At 50.2% G+C, this 21,886-nt stretch overlaps 1 protein-coding gene across 1 annotated transcript in view; it reads left to right on the forward strand.

Annotated features, from left to right (window-relative positions):
* The window catches only part of MEIOB (meiosis specific with OB-fold), a 564,292-nt gene that overhangs the window by 205,870 nt on the left and 336,536 nt on the right, over window positions 1-21,886 (forward strand). The window contains exon 5 of the mRNA XM_069212275.1: window positions 199-299. Coding sequence (XP_069068376.1) covers window positions 199-299 — 101 coding nt within the window. The remainder of the gene's footprint in view (window positions 1-198; window positions 300-21,886) is intronic.

The raw sequence follows: 21,886 nt of genomic DNA on the forward strand, positions 1-21,886 counted from the left end.
GTGCCTGGCTGTGTCCACAAGGTGAGGAATCTGCTGTTAAATTATCCATGAGAAATAGTGTTACTGAAGGTAAAGTAAATTTTTCTTTAGGTTTTTCGGTGTTTCAGTGGTGTTATTGTTGTTTCTATCAAAGGCATTTTAAATGATCTGACAAATTCCACATCAGAAACTACATTTGTAAATGTACATTCTTTTAAGGTAGGGGAGGCAAAGAATTTTACTACAGCTGACAAAAGAAAAGGCCAAAGATGTGAAATCAAACTGTTTGATGAAACAGTGTCATCATTTCCAATGATATCGTGAGTATAGTTTTTGTTTTTTCACGTAGCTGTTCGGCAAATCTGGTAAGAGTCTAGAATTTCTGTGCAAAAACATTAATTAGCTTGTCACACTAGGCTTTATTTTGAACATGGGCTATTATATTTATATGTATATATTTGGATTTGCCTGACAGAAATGCAGACTCCGCACCTTTTAAATACACCGAGACGTTAGACTGAATCTGGAGAATGTTCAGTAGCAATTTCCTTGCACGTCAGTAGGTGGCATCGATCCATCCCGCTCTGGATGTGATATCGGGGCTACTATATCTGAGCCAACTCTGCATGCTGACATCATTTCCTTTCTTTACATGCCTTCTGACGTGGATCTGGAGCTTAGTCAAATCCTGCGCCTTGACAGAATTTCTGTCCTTAAAATGTTTCTAGTGTGCTAGGGACATGTCTCTGGTTTCAAACTGTGCTGGGACTTTAACCATCAAATGACTGTCATAGACACCTGCGATGTTTGTCTCTGGTGTCTCGGCTCCAAACACAACTTGGCGTTGTGTGACTGCTGCACTAAAATGAATAATAAGGTCATCCACAAATATGAAGCCAAACTTGCTGTTGTGGAACTCGGATGGAAGTGGCAGAAGGCATTGCCTTGGTCGAGTCATGAAGCAAACGCACCCCTTGGGAGATCGTGAAATCAATCATTGTGGAAGTCATGAAGCTCAGGTAAGGCAAAGAAGTACAAAAACACACAAATAAAAACACTGCACTTGTAGGAAGTTGGCTCTGTATATACTCTTTCAAAGTGAGAGATAGTGTGCACAGAGTCCAAGGGTTCCCCTTAGAGGTAAGACAGTGGCAACATTAGATAATTCTAATGCTCTATTTTGTGGTAGCAGGGTCGAGCAGTAGGCTTATTAGAGGGTAGTGTTAAGCATTTGTTGTACACACACAGGCAATAAATGAGGAACACACACTCAAAGACTTAACTTCAGGCCAATAGTTTTTATATAGAAAAATGCCTTTTCTTAATTTATTTTAGAACCACAAGATTCAAGATTTGAAGTAAATACATAAAATACAAGGTACTCCACACAGGTAAGTAAGGAACTTTGAATTAGAGCAGTAACATACACAGTTTTAGTTAAAATGGCAATAAGCTATTTTCAAAGTGGACACAGGGCAAAAATCAACAGTTAAAGGAGGAGGTAAGTATTGGTTAGTTTTTCAGGTAAGTAAGGCACTTACAAGTTCAAGTTCTTGAGCATATGCAGCCCACCATTGGGGGTTCAAGGCAACCCCAAAGTCACTGCAACATTAACACAGGGCCGGTCTGGTGCAGAGGTCAAAGGAGGGCCCAAAACACATAGGCACCTATTGAGAACAGGGGTGCTCCGGTTCCAGTCTGCCAGCAGTTAAGTACCTGCACCTTCGGAGGGAAGACCAGGGGAGTTTTGTAGAGCACTGGGGGGACACAAGTAGGCACAGGGGTGGCCGGGAGCAGTGTGCAAAGCAGGCGCTGGGTTTTGAATAGGAATCAATGGAGGGACCCGGGGGTCACTCTAGCGGTGCAGGCAGGGCACAGGGGGGCTTCTCGGGCCAGCCACCGACTGAGCTAGGCAGAGGGTCGCCTGATGGTCACTCTTGCATTGGAGTTCGATTCCTTCTGGTCCTGGGGGCTGCAGGTGTCGGTTTCCTTGTTACAGGCAGTCACAGTCAGGGGGAGACTCTGGATTCTCTCTGCATGCATTGCTCTGGAGGTCCAGGGGGGTCGTCTTGGGTTACTCACGAGGTCACAGTCGCCTGGGAGTCCTCCCTGTAGTGTTGGTTCTCTGGAGCTTGAGCTGGGAGAGTCGGGTGTAGAGGGTGAAGCCTCACGTTTCCGGCGGGAAGAGTGAGGTCTTTAAAAGTTGCAAGAAAGTTGCAAAGTTGTTGCTGTTTTTGAACAGTGCAGCTGTTCTCTGGAGTTTCTTGGTCCTTCGGGTGCAGGGCAGTCTTCTGAGGCATCAGAGGTCGCTGGTCCCTGTCGAATGCAGCGCTGTGCAGGATCTTTGAGACTGGAGACAGGCCGGTAGGGCTGGGGTCAAGTCAATTGTCATCTCCGTCTTCTCTGCAGGGCTTTCAGGTCAGCAGTCCTTCTTCTTGGTGTAGGTTGCAGGAATCTGATTTCCTGGGTTCTGGGGTGCCCCTAAATACTACATTTAGGGGTGTGTTTAGGGCAGGAGGGCAGTACACCCTCTTTGTGCCTCCTCCTTGAGGGGAGGGGGGCACATCCCTAATCCTATTGGGGGAATCCTCCATCTGCAAGATGGAGGATTTCTAAAAGTCAGAGTCACCTCAGCTCAGGACACCTTAGGGGTTGTCCTGACTGGCCAGTGACTCCTCCTTGTTTTTCTCATTATCTCCTCCGGCCTTGCCGCCAAAAGTGGGGCAGTGGCCGGAGGGGCGGGCATCTCCACTAGCTGGGATGCCCTGTGGCGCTGTAACAAAGGGGGTGAGCCTTTGAGGCTCACCGCCAGGTGTTACAGTTCCTGCAGGGGGAGATGAGAAGCACCTCCACCCAGTACAGGCTTAGTTCCTGGCCACAGAGTGACAAAGGCACTCTCCCCATGTGGCCAGCAACATGTCTGGTGTGTGGCAGGCTGGTAAAACTAGTCAGCCCACACTGGAAGTCGGGTATATTTTCAGGGGGCATCTCTAAGATGCCCTCTGGGTGTATTTAACAGTAAAATGTACACTGGCATTAGTGTGCATTTATTGTGCTGAGAAGTTTGATACCAAACTTCCCAGTTTTCAGTGTAGACATTATGGTGCTGTGGAGTTCGTGTTTGACAGACTCCCAGAGCGTATACTCTTATGGCTACCCTGCACTTACAATGTCTAAGGTTTTGCTTAGACACTGTAGGGGCATAGTGCTCATGCACCTATGCCCTAACCTACGGTATAGTGCACCCTACCTTAGGGCTCTAAGGCCTTCTAGAGGGGTGACTTATCTATGCCATAGGCAGTGTGAGGTTGGCATGGCACCCTGAGGGGAGTGCCATGTCGACTTAGTCATTTTCTCCCCACCAGCACACACAAGCTGGCAAGCAGTGTGTCTGTGCTGAGTGAGGGGTCCCCAGGGTGGCATAAGACATGCTGCATCCCTTAGAGACCTTCCCTGGCATCAGGGCCCTTGGTAACAGGGGTACAAGTTACAAGGGACTTGCCTGGATGCCAGGGTGTGCCAATTGTGGAAACAACGGTACGGGTTAGGGAAAGAACACTGGTGCTGGGGCCTGGTTAGCAGGCCTCAGCACACTTTCAAATCATAACTTGGCATCAGCAAAGGCAAAAAATCAGGGGGTAACCATGCCAAGGAGGCATTTCCTTACACAACCCCCCTCCCCAAACGAAAGAGGATGAGACTAACCTTTCCCAAGAGAGTCTTCATTTTCTAAGTGAAAGAACCCTGGAAAGGCCATCTGCATTGGCATGGGCAGTCCCAGGTCTGTGTTCCACTATAAAGTCCATTCCCTGTAGGGAGTTGGCCCACCTCAACAGTTTTGGATTTTCACCTTTCATTTGCATTAGCCATCTGAGAGGTCTGTGGTCAGTTTGAACTACAAAGTGAGTACCAAAGAGGTATGGTCTCAGCTTCTTCAGGGACCAAACCACAGCAAAGGTCTCCCTCTCAATGGCACTCCAACGCTGCTCCCTGGGGAGTAACCTCCTGCTAATGAAAGAAACAGGCTGGTCAAGGCCATCATCATTTGTTTGGGACAAAACTGCCCCTATCCCATGTTCAGAGGCATCAGTCTGCACAATGAACTGCTTGGAGTAATCTGGAGCTTTTAGAACTGGTGCTGTGCACATAGCTTGTTTCAGGGTGGCAAAGGCCTGTTGGCATTCTATAGTCCAGTTTACCTTCTTAGGCATTTTCTTGAAGGTACGTTCTGTGAGGGGTGTCACTATTGATCCATATCCCTTCACAAACCTCCTGTAGTAGCCAGTCAAGCCAAGGAATGCCCTGACTTGGGTCTGGGTTTTTGGAGCTACCCAGTCCAGAATAGTCTGGATCTTGGGCGGGAGTGGCTAAACCTGGCCTCCACCTACAAGGTGTCACAAGTAAACCACAGTTCCCTGCCCTATCTGACATTTGGATGCCTTGATAGAGAGGCCTGCTTCTTGCAGGGCCTTCAAAACCTTCTTCAGGTGGACCAGGTGATCCTACCAGCTGGAGCTAAAGTCAGCAATATCGTCAAGATAAGCTGCACTAAAGGACTCCAAACCAGCAAGGACTTGATTCACCAACCTGTGGAAGGTGGCAGGGGCATTCTTTAAACCAAAGGGTATAACAGTAAACTGATAATGCCCATCAGGTGTGGACAATGCTGTCTTTTCTTTTGCTCCTGGTGCCATTTTGATTTGCCAGTACCCTGCTGTCAAGTCAAAGGTACTTAAGTATCTGGCTGCACCTAGTTTGTCAATTAACTCATCTGCCCTTGGAATGGGATGGGCATCTGTCTTGGTGACAGAATTAAGGCGGTCATTCTGACCCTGGCGGTTGAAAACCGCCAGGGCAGAGTGCCGCGGAAGCACCGCCAACAGGCTGGCGGTGCTTCATGGGCAATTCTTACCGCCGCGGTCAGAAAAGGGCAACCGGCGGTTTCCCGCCGGTTTACCCCTGCCCTAAAGAATCCTCCATGGCGGCGCTGCTCGCAGCACCGCCATGAGGATTCCGACCCCCTTCCCGCCATCCTGGGATGGCGGGAACGGGTGTCGTGGGGCCCCTGGGGGCCCCTGCACTGCCCATGCCACAGGCATGGGCAGTGCAGGGGCCCCCTAACAGGGCCCCATAATGATTTTCAGTGTCTGCCTAGCAGACACTGAAAATCGCGACGGGTGCCACTGCACCCGTCGCACACCAGCAACTCCGCCGGCTCCATTCGGAGCCAGCTTCATCGTTGCTGGGGCTTTCCCGCTGGGCGGGCGGGCGGCCTTTTGGCGGTCGCCCGCCCGCCCAGCGGGAAAGTCAGAATGACCGCCGCGGTCATTTGACCGCGGTGCGGTCTTCTGGCGGTCTCTGCCCGGCGGGCGGTGCCCGCCGCCCGCCGGGGTCGGAATGACCCCCTAAGTCCTCTGTAGTCCACATAAAACCTCATCTCTCTCTTACCATCCTTAGTGTGAGGTTTGGGGACTAAGACCACTGGGCTAGCCCAGGGGCTGTCAGAGTGCTCAATGATTCCCAATTCCAGCATCTTGTGGACTTCCACTTTGATGCTTTCCTTAACTTGGTCAGACTGTCTGAAAAATGTGTTTTTGACAGGCATGCTGTCTCCTGTGTCCACATCATGGGAGGAGCTCAGCAAACTGTTGTAAGACTTTCCTACAGTCAGATTGCTGTTGGCCAGAGAGGGTGTCTGAATAGATCACTCCATCTACTGAGCCATCTTTAGGGTCACTGGAGAGGAGATCAGGGAGAGGTTCAATCTCAGCTTCCTGGTCCTCATCTGTCACCATCAACAGATTCACATCTGCCCTGTCATGAAAGAGTTTGAGGCGGTTCACATGGATCACCCTTTTGGGGGTCCTGCTAGTGCCTAGGTCTACCAGGTAGGTGACCTGACTCTTTCCCTCTAGCACTGGGTAAGGGCCACTCCATCTGTCCTGAAGTGCCCTGGGAGCCACAGGCTCCAGAACCCAGACTTTCTGCCCTGGCTGAAACTCAACCATAGCAGCCTTTTGGTCATACCACATCTTCTGGAGTTGTTGGCTGGCCTCAAGGTTTTTGCTTGCCTTTTCCATGTACTCTGCCATCCTGGAACGTAGGCCTAGTACATAGTCCACTATATCTTGTTTAGGCTCATGAAGAGGTCTCTCCCAGCCTTCTTTTACAAGAGCTAGTGGTCCCCTTACAGGATGGCCAAACAGAAGTTCAAAGGGGAAAACCCTACTCCCTTCTGAGGCACCTCTCTGTAGCCGAAAAGCAGACATGGCAAGAGGACATCCCATCTCCTTTTGAGCTTTTCAGGGAGCCCCATGATTATGCCTTTCAATGTCTTGTTAAATCTTTCTACAAGACCATTGGTTTATGGATGGTATGGTGTGGTGAATTTGTAAGTCACCCCACACTCATTCCACATGTGTTTCAGGTATGATGACATGAAGTTGGTACCCCTGTCAGACACCAACTCCTTAGGAAATCCCACTCTGGTAAAGATACCTATGAGTGCTTTAGCTACTGCAGGGGCAGTAGTGGACCTAAGGGGAGTTGCTTCTGGGTACTTAGTGGCATGATCCACTACCACTAGGATATACTGGTTCCCTGAGGCTGTAGGAGGTTCACGTGGACCCACTGTGAGAAGGTAGCCTCTTTCTAGCCTTGTTACCCCCACTTTTGGCCTGTTTGTGAGTGTATGTCAGGGTATTTGTCACTGTTTTCACTGTCTCACTGGGATCCTGATAGCCAGGCCTCAGTGCTCATAATGAAAACACTATGTTTTCAGTATGTTTGTTATGGGTCACTGGGATCCTGCTGGTCAGGACCCCAGTGCTCATAGGTTTGTGGCCTATATGTATGTGTCACTGGGACCCTGTCACACAGGGCCCCAGTGCTCATAGGTGTGCATGTATATGTTCCCTGTGTGGTGCCTAACTGTCTCACTGAGGCTCTGCTAACCAGAACCTCAGTGGTTATGCTCTCTCATTACTTTCAAATTGTCACTAACAGGCTAGTGACCAATTTTACCAATTTACATTGGCTTACTGGAACACCCTTATAATTCCCTAGTATATGGTACTGAGGTACCCAGGGTATTGGGGTTCCAGGAGATCCCTATGGGCTGCAGCATTTCTTTTGCCACCCATAGGGAGCTCTGACAATTCTTACACAGGCCTGCCACTGCAGCCTGAGTGAAATAACATCCACGTTATTTCACAGCCATTTTACACTGCACTTAAGTAACTTATAAGTCACCTATATGTCTAACCTTTACCTGGTAAAGGTTAGGTGCAAAGTTACTTAGTGTGAGGGCACCCTGGCACTAGCCAAGGTGCCCCCACATTGTTCAGAGCCAATTCCCTGAACTTTGTGAGTGCGGGGACACCATTACACGCGTGCACTACATATAGGTCACTACCTATATGTAGCTTCACCATGGTAACTCCGAATATGGCCATGTAACATGTCTATGATCATGGAATTGCCCCCTCTATGCCATCCTGGCATTGTTGGTACAATTCCATGATCCCAGTGGTCTGTAGCACAGACCCTGGTACTGCCAGACTGCCCTTCCTGGGGTTTCACTGCAGCTGCTGCTGCTGCCAACCCCTCAGACAGGCAGCTGCCCTCCTGGGGTCCAGCCAGGCCTGGCCCAGGATGGCAGAACAAAGAACTTCCTCTGAGAGAGGGTGTGACACCCTCTCCCTTTGGAAAATGGTGTGAAGGCAGGGGAGGAGTAGCCTCCCCCAGCCTCTGGAAATGCTTTGTTGGGCACAGATGTGCCCAATTCTGCATAAGCCAGTCTACACCGGTTCAGGGACCCCTTAGCCCCTGCTCTGGCGCGAAACTGGACAAAGGAAAGGGGAGTGACCACTCCCCTGACCTGCACCTCCCCTGGGAGGTGTCCAGAGCTCCTCCAGTGTGCTCCAGACCTCTGCCATCTTGGAAACAGAGGTGCTGCTGGCACACTGGACTGCTCTGAGTGGCCAGTGCCACCAGGTGACGTCAGAGACTCCTGCTGATAGGCTCCTTCAGGTGTTAGTAGCCTTTCCTCTCTCCTAGGTAGCCAAACCCTCTTTTCTGGCTATTTAGGGTCTCTGTCTCTGGGGAAACTTTAGATAACGAATGCATGAGCTCAGCCGAGTTCCTCTGCATCTCCCTCTTCACCTTCTGATAAGGAAACGACCGCTGACCGCGCTGGAAGCCTGCAAACCTGCAACATAGTAGCAAAGACGACTACTGCAACTCTGTAACGCTGATCCTGCCGCCTTCTCGACTGTTTTCCTGCCTGTGCATGCTGTGGGGGTAGCCTGCCTCCTCTCTGCACCAGAAGCTCCGAAGAAATCTCCCGTGGGTCGACGGAATCTTCCCCCTGCAACCGCAGGCACCAAAAAGCTGCATCACCGGTCCCTTGGGTCTCCTCTCAGCACGACGAGCGAGGTCCCTCGAATCCAGCGACTCTGTCCAAGTGACCCCCACAGTCCAGTGACTCTTCAGCCCAAGTTTGGTGGAGGTAAGTCCTTGCCTCACCTCGCTGGGCTGCATTGCTGGGAACCGCGACTTTGCAGCTACTCCGGCCCCTGTGCACTTCCGGCGGAAATCCTTCGTGCACAGCCAAGCCTGGGTCCACGGCACTCTCACCTGCATTGCACGACTTTCTAAGTTGGTCTCCGGCGACGTGGGACTCCTTTGTGCAACTTCGGCGAGCACTGTTTCACGCATCCTCGTAGTGCCTGTTTCTGGCACTTCTCCAGGTGCTACCTGCTTCAGTGAGGGCTCTTTGTCTTGCTCGACGTCCCCTCTATCTGCAGGTCCAATTTGGGACCTCCTGGTCCCTCCTGGGCCCCAGCAGCGTCCAAAAACGCCAAACGCACGATTTGCGTGTAGCAAGGCTTGTTGGCGTCCTTCCGGCGGGAAAACCCTTCTGCACGACTCTCCAAGGCGAGAGGGATCCGTCCACCAAAGGGAAAGTCTCTAGCCCTTTTTGTTCCTGCAGAAACCTCAGCTTCTTCTGTCCAGTTGAAGCTTCTTTGCACCCGCAGCTGGCATTTCCTGGGCATCTGCCCATCTCCGACTTGCTTGTGACTTTTGGACTTGGTCCCCTTGTTCCACAGGTACCCTAGATTCGAAATCCACAGTTGTTGCATTGCTGGTTTGTGTCTTTCCTGCATTATTCCTCTAACACTACTCTTTTGTTCTTAGGGGAACTTTAGTGCACTTTGCACTCACTTTTCAGGGTCTTGGGGAGGGTTATTTTGCTAACTCTCACTATTTTCTAATAGTCCCAGCGACCCTCTACAAGGTCACATAGGTTTGGGGTCCATTCGTGGTTCGCATTCCACTTCTGGAGTATATGGTTTGTGTTGCCCCTATCCCTATGTTTCCCCATTGCATCCTATTGTAACTATACATTGTTTGCACTGTTTTCTAAGACTATACTGCATATTTTTGCTATTGTGTATATATATCTTGTGTATATTTCCTATCCTCTCACTGAGGGTACACTCTAAGATACTTTGGCATATTGTCATAAAAATAAAGTACCTTTATTTTTAGTATAACTGTGTATTGTGTTTTCTTATGATATTGTGCATATGACACTAAGTGGTACTGTAGTAGCTTCACACGTCTCCTAGTTCAGCCTAAGCTGCTCTGCTAAGCTACCATTATCTATCAGCCTAAGCTGCTAGACACCCTATACACTAATAAGGGATAACTGGGCCTGGTGCAAGGTGTAAGTACCCCTTGGTACTCACTACAAGCCAGTCCAGCCTCCTACATTGGTTGTGCAGTGGTGGGATAAGTGCTTGAGACTACTTACCACTCTTGTCATTGTACTTTTCATAAGAGAAAAATATACAAAACAAGGTCAGTGTATATACACATAGCCAAAAAGTTTTGCATTTCCTCTTTTCACTCTTTTCTAAGTGCTGAAAAGTACTCCTAAACTTTCAAAAAGTTCTTAAAAGTTTAAAAAGTTTTTTTCTGTCTTTCCAAAAAGTTCTGAAAACTTTTTTCTCTTTTTCTATCACTTTAACTCTCTCTAAAAAATGTCTGGCACAGGCAAAAATGTTGAACTGTCCAAACTTGCATATGATCACCTTAGCTGGAAAGGAGCAAGGAGTCTCTGCATAGAGAGAGGTTTGAGTGTAGGGAAGAATCCTTCCTTAGAACTGTTAATTAATATGCTTAGAGTACAGGATAAGGCCATAAGTGCCAAATCTGGTGAAAAAGTAGCTAATGGTTCTCAATCTGATCCAGGGACTCCCCCAGGAAAAGGTTCAGGAAAGAAACTTCTCAGCCTGCCCATTACTAGACAGTCTAGCATAGTTGGTACAGAGGTTGAATCACACCATACTGATGGTGTGCTCTCACATTATACTGGTAGCCAAGCTGTTAGGGTGCCCTCTGTAAGGGACAGGTCTCCTTCTGTTCATTCCCATCATACCTCTGTATCTAGAAATGTCCCTCCCACCCACCCTGATGACAGATTGTTAGAAAGGGAGCTCAATAGATTGAGAGTGGAACAAACCAGACTGAAGCTCAAGAAGCAACAGCTGGATTTGGATAGACAGTCTTTAGAATTAGAGAAGGAAAGACAGAAGTTGGGTTTAGATACCCATGGTGGCAGCAGCAGTATTCCCCATAGTCATCCTGCAAAAGAGCATGATTCCAGGAATCTGCACAAGATAGTTCCCCCTTATAAGGAGGGGGATGACATTAACAAGTGGTTTGCTGCACTTGAGAGGGCCTGTGCTGTACAGGATGTCCCTCAAAAGCAGTGGGCTGCTATCCTATGGCTATCATTTAGTGGAAAAGGTAGGGATAGGCTCCTTACTGTAAAAGAAAATGATGCTAATAATTTTACAGTTCTTAAGAATGCACTCCTGGATGGTTATGGCTTAACCACTGAACAGTACAGGATAAAGTTCAGAGAGACCAAAAAGGAGTCTTCACAAGACTGGGTTGATTTCATTGACCATTCAGTGAAGGCCTTGGAGGGGTGGTTACATGGCAGTAAAGTTACTGATTATGAAAGCCTGTATAACACAATCCTGAGAGAGCATATACTTAATAATTGTGTGTCTGATTTGTTGCACCAGTACCTGGTAGACTCTGATCTGACCTCTCCCCGAGAATTGGGAAAGAAGGCAGACAAATGGGTCAGAACAAGGGTGAACAGAAAAGTTCATACAGGGGGTGACAAAGATGGCAATAAGAAGAAAGATGGTGAAAAATCTCAAGATAAGCATGGGGATAAGGGTAAAACCAAAGATCCCACTTCAAATCTTAAACACTCTTCAGAGGGTGGGGATAAAACAAATTCTTCCTCTTCTTCCCAACCTGCACACATTAAAAAGCCTTGGTGCTTTGTGTGTAAAAATAGAGGCCATAGGCCAGGGGATAAGTCCTGTCCAGGTAAACCCCCTGAGCCTACCACCACTAATACATCAAGCTCTAGTGCCCCTAGCAGTAGTGGTACTAGTGGTGGGACTGCTGGCAACAGTCAAGCAAAGGGTGTAGTTGGGTTCACTTATGGGTCCATAGTGGAAACTGATGTCATCAGTCCCAAGACAGTTTCTGTCACACCTAGTGGCACTGGCCTTGCCACACTGGCTGCTTGTCCCCTTACAATGGATAAGTACAGGCAGACAGTTTCAATAAATGGTGTTGAGGCCTTGGCCTACAGGGACACAGGTGCCAGTTTCACTTTGGTGACTGAAAACCTAGTGCCTCCTGAACAACACATCATTGGACAACAGTATAAGATTATTGATGTCCATAACTCCACTAAGTTTCTTCCCTTAGCTATAATTCAGTTTAGTTGGGGTGGAGTTACTGGCCCTAAGCAGGTGGTGGTATCACCTAGCTTACCTGTAGACTGTCTCTTAGGTAATGACCTAGAGGCCTCAGGTTGGGCTGATGTAGAGTTTTATGCCCATGCAGCCATGCTGGGCATCCCTGAGGAATTGTTCCCTCTCATTTCAATTGAAATGAAAAAGCAAAGGAGAGAAGGCCTGAAAACTCAGGATCCCTCTCCATCAACAGGTAAAAAGGGTATCACAGTATCCCCTAACCACCCTACCATTCAGGATACTATTCCTGTGGTGGGAGAAACCTCTCCTGGGGTGGCACCTGTTCCAAGGGAATCATCAGCTGGCAAAGCTGGACTCCCTGAGGTGGAAGTACCTCTCTGTGGGATAACTAACATTGGTGAGAAAAACAGCACCATTTTAGTTAACATGGAGCATCCCTCCAACCCTCCCAGAGAAACTTTAGTGCAGAAACCCTGCACTACCTCACAACACTTAGGACAGCATCCCTGCCCTAGTGTGGAGCTCATAGGACAGCATCCCTGCCCTGCTCCAACTCAAGAGAAACAGCATCCCTGTTCTCTCTTCCAGCCAGATGGACAAAGTTTTTGCCCAGCTATGGCTTTTCTGAGACAGCATCCCTGTCTGGCATTTCCATCACTACAAATAGGTTCAGTGGACAATTCCCACTGCTCTAAACTAAAACTTACTGATAGAAACTCTGAAAATACATCTTCACATTGTTGCTTAGCTAAAAAACTTCAAACAGGGTGGTTTACATCCCCACAGGGAAGTAACCATATAGTGGATGATAAAGGGAGTAACCAGTCTATTGCAGAGCTACTCTCTACTTATCACCACTTAGACAATAAAGTCTCAACTGGCCAAGGTTAGCCTTATTGTCCTTCGTTTGGGGGGGGGTTGTGTGAGAAGGTAGCCTCTTTCTAGCCTTGTTACCCCCACTTTTGGCCTGTTTGTGAGTGTATGTCAGGGTGTTTGTCACTGTTTTCACTGTCTCACTGGGATCCTGATAGCCAGGCCTCAGTGCTCATAGTGAAAACACTATGGTGGTCATTCTGACCCTGGCGGTCTTTGACCGCCAGGGCGGAGGACCGCGGGAGCACCGCCAACAGGCCGGCGGTGCTCCAATGGGGATTCCGACCGCGGCGGTAAAGCCGCGGTCGGACCGGCACCACTGGCGGGCTCCCGCCAGTGTACCGCCGCCCCATTGAATCCTCCACGGCGGCGCAGCTTGCTGCACCGCCGCGGGGATTCCGACCCCCCCTACCGCCATCCAGATCCCGGCGGTCGGACCGCCGGGACCTGGATGGCGGTAGGGGGGGTCGCGGGGCCCCTGGGGGCCCCTGCAGTGCCCATGCCACTGGCATGGGCATTGCAGGGGCCCCCGTAAGAGGGCCCCTACATGTATTTCACTGTCTGCTGCGCAGACAGTGAAATACGCGACGGGTGCAACTGCACCCGTCGCACAGCTTCCACTCCGCCGGCTCGATTCCGAGCCGGCTTCATCGTGGAAGCCTCTTTCCCGCTGGGCTGGCGGGCGGTCTGGAGGCGACCGCCCGCCAGCCCAGCGGGAAAGTCAGAATGACCGCCGCGGTCTTTCGACCGCGGAACGGTAATCTGACGGCGGGACTTTGGCGGGCGGCCTCCGCCGCCCGCCAAGGTCAGAATGAGGGCCTATGTTTTCAGTATGTTTGTTATGGGTCACTGGGATCCTGCTGGTCAGGACCCCAGTGCTCATAGGTTTGTGGCCTATATGTATGTGTCACTGGGACCCTGTCACACAGGGCCCCAGTGCTCATAGGTGTGCATGTATATGTTCCCTGTGTGGTGCCTAACTGTCTCACTGAGGCTCTGCTAACCAGAACCTCAGTGGTTATGCTCTCTCATTACTTTCAAATTGTCACTAACAGGCTAGTGACCAATTTTACCAATTTACATTGGCTTACTGGAACACCCTTATAATTCCCTAGTATATGGTACTGAGGTACCCAGGGTATTGGGGTTCCAGGAGATCCCTATGGGCTGCAGCATTTCTTTTGCCACCCATAGGGAGCTCTGACAATTCTTACACAGGCCTGCCACTGCAGCCTGAGTGAAATAACGTCCACGTTATTTCACAGCCATTTTACACTGCACTTAAGTAACTTATAAGTCACCTATATGTCTAACCTTTACCTGGTAAAGGTTAGGTGCAAAGTTACTTAGTGTGAGGGCCCCTGGCACTAGCCAAGGTGCCCCCACATTGTTCAGAGCCAATTCCCTGAACTTTGTGAGTGCGGGGACACCATTACATGCGTGCACTACATATAGGTCACTACCTATATGTAGCTTCACCATGGTAACTCCGAATATGGCCATGTAACATGTCTATGATCATGGAATTGCCCCCTCTATGCCATCCTGGCATTGTTGGTACAATTCCATGATCCCAGTGGTCTGTAGCACAGACCCTGGTACTGCCAGACTGCCCTTCCTGGGGTTTCACTGCAGCTGCTGCTGCTGCCAACCCCTCAGACAGGCAGCTGCCCTCCTGGGGTCCAGCCAGGCCTGGCCCAGGATGGCAGAACAAAGAACTTCCTCTGAGAGAGGGTGTGACACCCTCTCCCTTTGGAAAATGGTGTGAAGGCAGGGGAGGAGTAGCCTCCCCCAGCCTCTGGAAATGCTTTGTTGGGCACAGATGTGCCCAATTCTGCATAAGCCAGTCTACACCGGTTCAGGGACCCCTTAGCCCCTGCTCTGGCGCGAAACTGGACAAAGGAAAGGGGAGTGACCACTCCCCTGACCTGCACCTCCCCTGGGAGGTGTCCAGAGCTCCTCCAGTGTGCTCCAGACCTCTGCCATCTTGGAAACAGAGGTGCTGCTGGCACACTGGACTGCTCTGAGTGGCCAGTGCCACTAGGTGACGTCAGAGACTCCTGCTGATAGGCTCCTTCAGGTGTTAGTAGCCTTTCCTCTCTCCTAGGTAGCCAAACCCTCTTTTCTGGCTATTTAGGGTCTCTGTCTCTGGGGAAACTTTAGATAACGAATGCATGAGCTCAGCCGAGTTCCTCTGCATCTCCCTCTTCACCTTCTGATAAGGAAACGACCGCTGACCGTGCTGGAAGCCTGCAAACCTGCAACATAGTAGCAAAGACGACTACTGCAACTCTGTAACGCTGATCCTGCCGCCTTCTCGACTGTTTTCCTGCTTGTGCATGCTGTGGGGGTAGCCTGCCTCCTCTCTGCACCAGAAGCTCCGAAGAAATCTCCCGTGGGTCGACGGAATCTTCCCCCTGCAACCGCAGGCACCAAAAAGCTGCATCACCGGTCCCTTGGGTCTCCTCTCAGCACGACGAGCGAGGTCCCTCGAATCCAGCAACTCTGTCCAAGTGACCCCCACAGTCCAGTGACTCTTCAGCCCAAGTTTGGTGGAGGTAAGTCCTTGCCTCACCTCGCTGGGCTGCATTGCTGGGAACCGCGACTTTGCAGCTACTCTGGCCCCTGTGCACTTCCGGCGGAAATCCTTCGTGCACAGCCAAGCCTGGGTCCACGGCACTCTAACCTGCATTGCACGACTTTCTAAGTTGGTCTCCGGCGACGTGGGACTCCTTTGTGCAACTTCGGCGAGCACCGTTTCACGCATCCTTGTAGTGCCTGTTTCTGGCACTTTTCTGGGTGCTACCTGCTTCAGTGAGGGCTCTTTGTCTTGCTCGACGTCCCCTCTCTCTGCAGGTCCAATTTGCGACCTCCTGGTCCCTCCTGGGCCCCAGCAGCGTCCAAAAACGCCAAACGCACGATTTGCGTGTAGCAAGGCTTGTTGGCGTCCTTCCGGCGGAAAACACTTCTGCACGACTCTCCAAGGCGAGAGGGATCCGTCCACCAAAGGGGAAGTCTCTAGCCCTTTTCGTTCCTGCAGAAACCTCAGCTTCTTCTGTCCAGTCGAAGCTTCTTTGCACCTGCAGCTGGCATTTCCTGGGCATCTGCCCATCTCCGACTTGCTTGTGACTTTTGGACTTGGTCCCCTTGTTCCACAGGTACCCTAGATTGGAAATCCACAGTTGTTGCATTGCTGGTTTGTGTCTTTCCTGCATTATTCCTCTAACACTACTCTTTTGTTCTTAGGGGAACTTTAGTGCACTTTGCACTCACTTTTCAGGGTCTTGGGGAGGGTTATTTTGCTAACTCTCACTATTTTCTAATAGTCCCAGCGACCCTCTACAAGGTCACATAGGTTTGGGGTCCATTCGTGGTTCGCATTCCACTTCTGGAGTATATGGTTTGTGTTGCCCCTATCCCTATGTTTCCCCATTGCATCCTATTGTAACTATACATTGTTTGCACTGTTTTCTAAGACTATACTGCATATTTTTGCTATTGTGTATATATATCTTGTGTATATTTCCTATCCTCTCACTGAGGGTACACTCTAAGATACTTTGGCATATTGTCATAAAAATAAAGTACCTTTATTTTTAGTATAACTGTGTATTGTGTTTTCTTATGATATTGTGCATATGACACTAAGTGGTACTGTAGTAGCTTCACACGTCTCCTAGTTCAGCCTAAGCTGCTCTGCTAAGCTACCATTATCTATCAGCCTAAGCTGCTAGACACCCTATACACTAATAAGGGATAACTGGGCCTGGTGCAAGGTGTAAGTACCCCTTGGTACTCACTACAAGCCAGTCCAGCCTCCTACACCCACTATATCTACACCCACTCTTTCAAAGGGGACCCCCACCACTGGAAGTGGAATGAGGGGGGCCTTTGGGTGTCCACCTGTCTTACCACTGGCTTGACAGGTGGTACAGGAGACACAAAACTCCTTGACCTTCTGGGACATGTTGGGCCAATAGAAGTGGTTGACTAGTCTCTCCCACGTCTTGGTTTGTTCCAAATGCCCAGCAAGTGGAATATCATGAGCTAAGGTCAGAATTAACTTCCTAAACTCCTGAGGCACTACCACTCTCCTAGTGGCACCAGGTTTGGGGTCTCTTGCCTCAGTGTAGAGGAGTCCATCTTCCCAATAGACTCTATGTGTTCCAGTGATTTTTCCTTTTGTCTCTTCAGCAGCTTGCTGCCTAAGGCCTTCAAGAGAGGGACATGTTTCTTGTCCCTTACACAGCTGTTCCCTTGTGGGTCCCCCTGGGCCTAGGAGCTCAACCTGGTAAGGTTCTAACTCCATGGGCACAGTTCGCTCTGAGGGTAGAACTTCTTCCTGGGAAGAGAGGTTCCCTTTCTGTTGTTGTGTTAAAGCTGGTTCTCTTCCAGGGGATCCTCATCAATAGTCATAAACATTGAATATTCCCGCCCTTGTGCGGGGACCCCGGAGCATATATAAAATATATACACATTATACATGTGTAACAAACAGCCATGCAGGCTATCATGTTAAAAACAGGCTAAAATGCTTTATTTCTATGAAGTTTTTTTTTTTTTTTTTTTTTTTTTACATACTACAATAGAGCCTAAATAAGTACCCAAGCTCCTAAAACTAGGCTTGGGGAAGTAAGCAGTAGCAAACTCTAGTGAAAAAATAGAGAAAACTGCATTGAAAAACAATGAAGCATTCTTAGCCAATAGGCTGCATGTAGGTTAACACAGGAGAACCATAAAAACTTTGGCACTGTGCCTTTAAGACCCTGAGCACCTCCAGTATCCCACCATGCCTCAGGGGTGAAGGAAAGGTGACAGTTGGTTCACAGTTAGGTCAGTTCTTTTTTCCGGCTCCTTCTGAGAGGATCCTGGAGCATTGAGCTCTCAGTTTTTCTGAGTTTTCCTCAGAAAAATTCTTTAAAAAAGCGTTTTTTCACTTTTCACTCGACAAGTAACATCTTTGTCTGAGCTAGGAAGGTTTTTTCTGACAGAAAAATGCCTTCTCTTTTTGTCAAATGCCCTGCTTGTGGGAAGAAGAAGGCCCAGTCAGATCCCCACTCTCTGTGCATAGTGTGCCTGCCTCAGAGTCACTGCCCTGACACTTGTAAGTACTGTAAGAACATGTCTAGGAGGACTCTGAAAGACAGAGAGAAGATCCGACTTCATGGGCTTCAGGAGAGGAAAAGAACATCGTCCTCCTCACTCCCCAGGCATCCAGAAGGCCATTCTCAGGAGAGAATGGCCCGGTCGACGTCGACAGGTAGGAAAATACCTGTTTGTTCACCGTCGACGTCGTCGCTACCACCGTCCCACCGGCATAGATCGCCGTCGACGGCGACGCAACCGACGTCGAAGGGAACGGCGTCGAGGGAACATCAGAGCAGGGGCAGGTCTCCGTCGACGGCAGCCCGCCGATCGACGTCGAGCCACCGCCGGCATGCCCAGTCGCCGCCAAAGGCCGTGCGCCCCCCGACGTCAGGACACACGACGTCGAGATCTCCACGACGGCACGAGAAACATCCGCCGTCAACCTCCCATCGCTCCACGTCGAGGCACACGACGGCGAGCAGGTCGAGGTCCAAGGAACGCCGTTCGACGTCAAGGCACTCAACGTCGAGGCAATCAACGTCGAGGCAGGACCAACCGACTGGGCGTCCTTCGACGTCAAAACAGCCATCAACGTCGACGCAGGTTTTACCTGTCCAACAGGGAGCAGAACATCGCCCCTCGCCAGACAAGGCTCAGTCTCCAGTGGTCTCCATACCGAGCGACTCTTCTCGGTCAAGAGCATCTCCTGGGCATGTCTCGCCCATCAACCTATCTCCGAGATGGCTGGAGAGCCTCAACAGACCAGCGGCCTCCCCAGATTCGCAATATTCGCGAATGTATTCACCCACTGCCTCCCCGCCAAGAACGCCATCGCCGACAGCCGGGGCAGAACGGGCTCGTTCAGCTCCTCAACAGCCGACCGCGAGGCCTAGGCGCTCGGCTACAGCGTCCCGCAGCAGATCTCGCTCTCAACGGAGATCCAGGTCGCGCTCAAGAAGATCACCCTCTTGGTCTTCATCAGGTTCTTCTGTCGGGCGTTACTCACCTACTCTTACAGATTCACCACCTGCTAGAGTCTCACCAGTGGATGACATAACCACTTTCAACGAGGTGTTGCTAAGAGGAGCGCAGAAACTCAATATAGAGGTTCCAGAACCGTCTACCTCCTCATCAATCATCTTTGAGACGCTACAACAGAGATCAGCGTCGAAAAAGTTGCCGCCTCTAGTGCCTGGTTTGTTGCAGCCGACCATGGACACTTTTCTGGCCCCAGCCTCGCTTAAGTCTGCCCCGGCTCGGATTCTTAAAAAGTACAAGGCTCCAGAGCAAGACCCTTTATTCCTTAGGAAGGATCCGCCGCCAGACTCAGTGATCATAGCTGCCGCCCGAAAGACCCACTCGGTGGCATCTTCATCCACGGTACCCCCGGATAAAGAGAGCAGGCATTTAGACTCTCTGGGAAGAAAGATGTGCGGGACAGCAGCTTCAGCAATGAAGGTCTCTAGTGCGTCTGCGCTCCTGGGCAGGTACGATCGTTCTCTGTGGGATTCCCTCAGTAGATTTACAGAAAAACTGCCCAGAGAAGACAGGCAATATTTCCAAGAGATTCTACAGGAAGGATGCCTGGTATCTAACCAAGTTATCAGCGCGGCAGCGGATGGGGCGGATTTGGCGGCTCATGGGTACGCACATGGTATCTGTGCGAGGAGATCTTCCTGGCTGAGGCTCACTGGCTTGAAACAGGAGGCACAACAACGTATCCTGAATCTCCCATTTGCCGGGAATTCTCTATTCGGTGCCCATGCAGACGAAGAGATGGCCCGCATGAAGACCGAGGTGGATACCATGAAGGCGGTAGGCCTCGAAAGAAGGAAAGATTTCAGGCGGAGGTACAGACCGTACGATAGACGCCCTTTCCAACAGAGGGTTCAAACCCCTCATTGGTCGCAAAGGTCTCAGCAACGACAGGGACGCCCTCTGTTTCAGCGAAGAAACACAAGGGAGCGAGGGTCAAGTAGACCTCAACAGTCCACTCCAAAAGCACCCACTAAGCAATGAAGTCTCGCTTCCCTCGACACTGTACACCACTCCGGTGGGGGGAAGTATTATTGCTCATCTTCACGAGTGGCACTCTATCACAAGAGACAAATGGGTGCTCAATATTGTCGAACATGGCTATTCTCTCCTTTTCAAGCAGCCTCCACCACACTTGCCACCAACCAAACACAATCCGGCTCATCTCACCTTGCTACGCAAGGAGGCTCTCGCCCTCCTAAGAAAGAATGCCATAGAAAGGGTTCCACCTGCCCACAGAGGAAAGGGGGTCTACTCCCGTTACTTTCTAGTAGCAAAGAAGGGTCAAGAGGGCGTTTTCAGGCCAATCCTGGATCTAAGACTGCTGAACAAATACATAAGAAAGCAGAAGTTCAGAATGCTAGCGCTTCACCAAATTTTCCCTCAACTGCATCAGGGAGACTGGATGTGCTCCATCGACCTGCAGGATGCGTATTTCCACATCCCAATAGCTCCAAAGCATCGAAAATTCCTGCGCTTTCGAGTAGCGTTACAGCATTACCAGTTCAGGGTTCTACCCTTTGGCCTGAAATCTGCTCCAAGAGTTTTCTCGAAATGTATGGCAGTGGTGGCGGCGCATCTACGAAGACAAAGGATATACATATATCCATACCTAGACGACTGGCTACTAAAGGCTTCTTCTCCGGAGCAGGCGAGAAGCCATCGGGACATTGTACTAGGAGTTTGCGAAGCTCTAGGTCTTCAGGTCAATTACCAGAAGTCAACCTTGACTCCAACGCAGAGTCTTCACTACCTAGGAGCTATCATAAACACAGAACTACAAAAAGTGTATCCTTCGGAGGAACGACTGTCCTCAATAAATATGAAGTGCCAGGACCTGTTGAGAGCCAGCGCACCTACGGCACGTCAGGTGACATCACTACTGGGCTCCATGGCATCGTGCATCTTTATTGTCCCAAATGCCAGACTCCACATGAGACCCCTCCAAGAGGCATTGGAGGCCAATTGGAGCCAAAGAACAGGTCGCTGGGAAGACACAATGCGGCTACCGGAGGTAGCACTGCAGTCATTGAGATGGTGGATGCACAGACCTCACCTGTCAGTGGGCGCTCCGTTTCACCAGGTACTTCCATCCGACACTCTGGTAACGGATGCGTCTCTTCAGGGATGGGGGGCTCATCTGAGTCCTTTTCAAGCGCAGGGTCTGTGGTCCGACAAGGAGAAGCAGTACCACATCAATCTGCTAGAACTCAGAGCGGTCCATCTGGCTCTCAAGTCTTTCACACCGCTAATTCAGGGGAAAACTCTATTGATACAGACGGACAATACAACCACGATGTATTACTTGAACAAACAAGGGGGAACGAGATCCCTACCCCTTTCACGAGAGTCCCAAGCGATATGGCATTGGCTCCTGGCCAGAGGAATGTCAATCACAGCAGTTCACCTGCCAGGTCAGCAGAACGTAGAAGCAGACTTTCTAAGCAGACACCTGGAGGACGTTCACGATTGGGTCCTGCACGACGAAGTCGCAGAATGCATCTTCGCGCAATGGGGTCGGCCTCAACTGGACCTCTTCGCAGACGATGTAAACAGGAAATGCCCAGACTTCGCATCCAGGTTCTACCGTCCAGGATCTCGAGGGAATGCCCTGTTGATCGACTGGTCAGGGACATTTCTTTACGCTTTTCCTCCGACTCCCCTCATTCCGGCAGTGATCAGCAAACTTTACGGATCCAGGACCAGAATGATTCTTATAGCGCCACAATGGCCTCGACAATTCTGGTACACGGATCTCCTCAACCTGTCGGAAAAACCTCACAGGAGGCTGCCGTGCAGACCGGATCTTCTGAGCAGAATGGAGGGCAGGATTCTGCATCCCAACCTACCCTCTCTGAGCTTAACAGCGTGGCTCCTGAATTCCTGCAGTATGGGCACCTAGGACTCTCGCAGGAGTGCATGAACATCTTGAAAGAGTCCAAACGGCCTTCCACGCGGCGTTCCTACGCTTTTAAGTGGAAGAGATTCTACATATGGTGCTGTCAGCAAGGCCATAATCCCATACGGGCGCAGGAGGACGTCATACTGTCCTATTTGCTTCACCTAGCGAAATCCGGTCTGCAGGTATCATCTATTAA

The sequence above is a fragment of the Pleurodeles waltl genome, chromosome 10, assembly GCF_031143425.1.
Source record: "Pleurodeles waltl isolate 20211129_DDA chromosome 10, aPleWal1.hap1.20221129, whole genome shotgun sequence".
NCBI classification, from domain to species: domain Eukaryota; kingdom Metazoa; phylum Chordata; class Amphibia; order Caudata; family Salamandridae; genus Pleurodeles; species Pleurodeles waltl.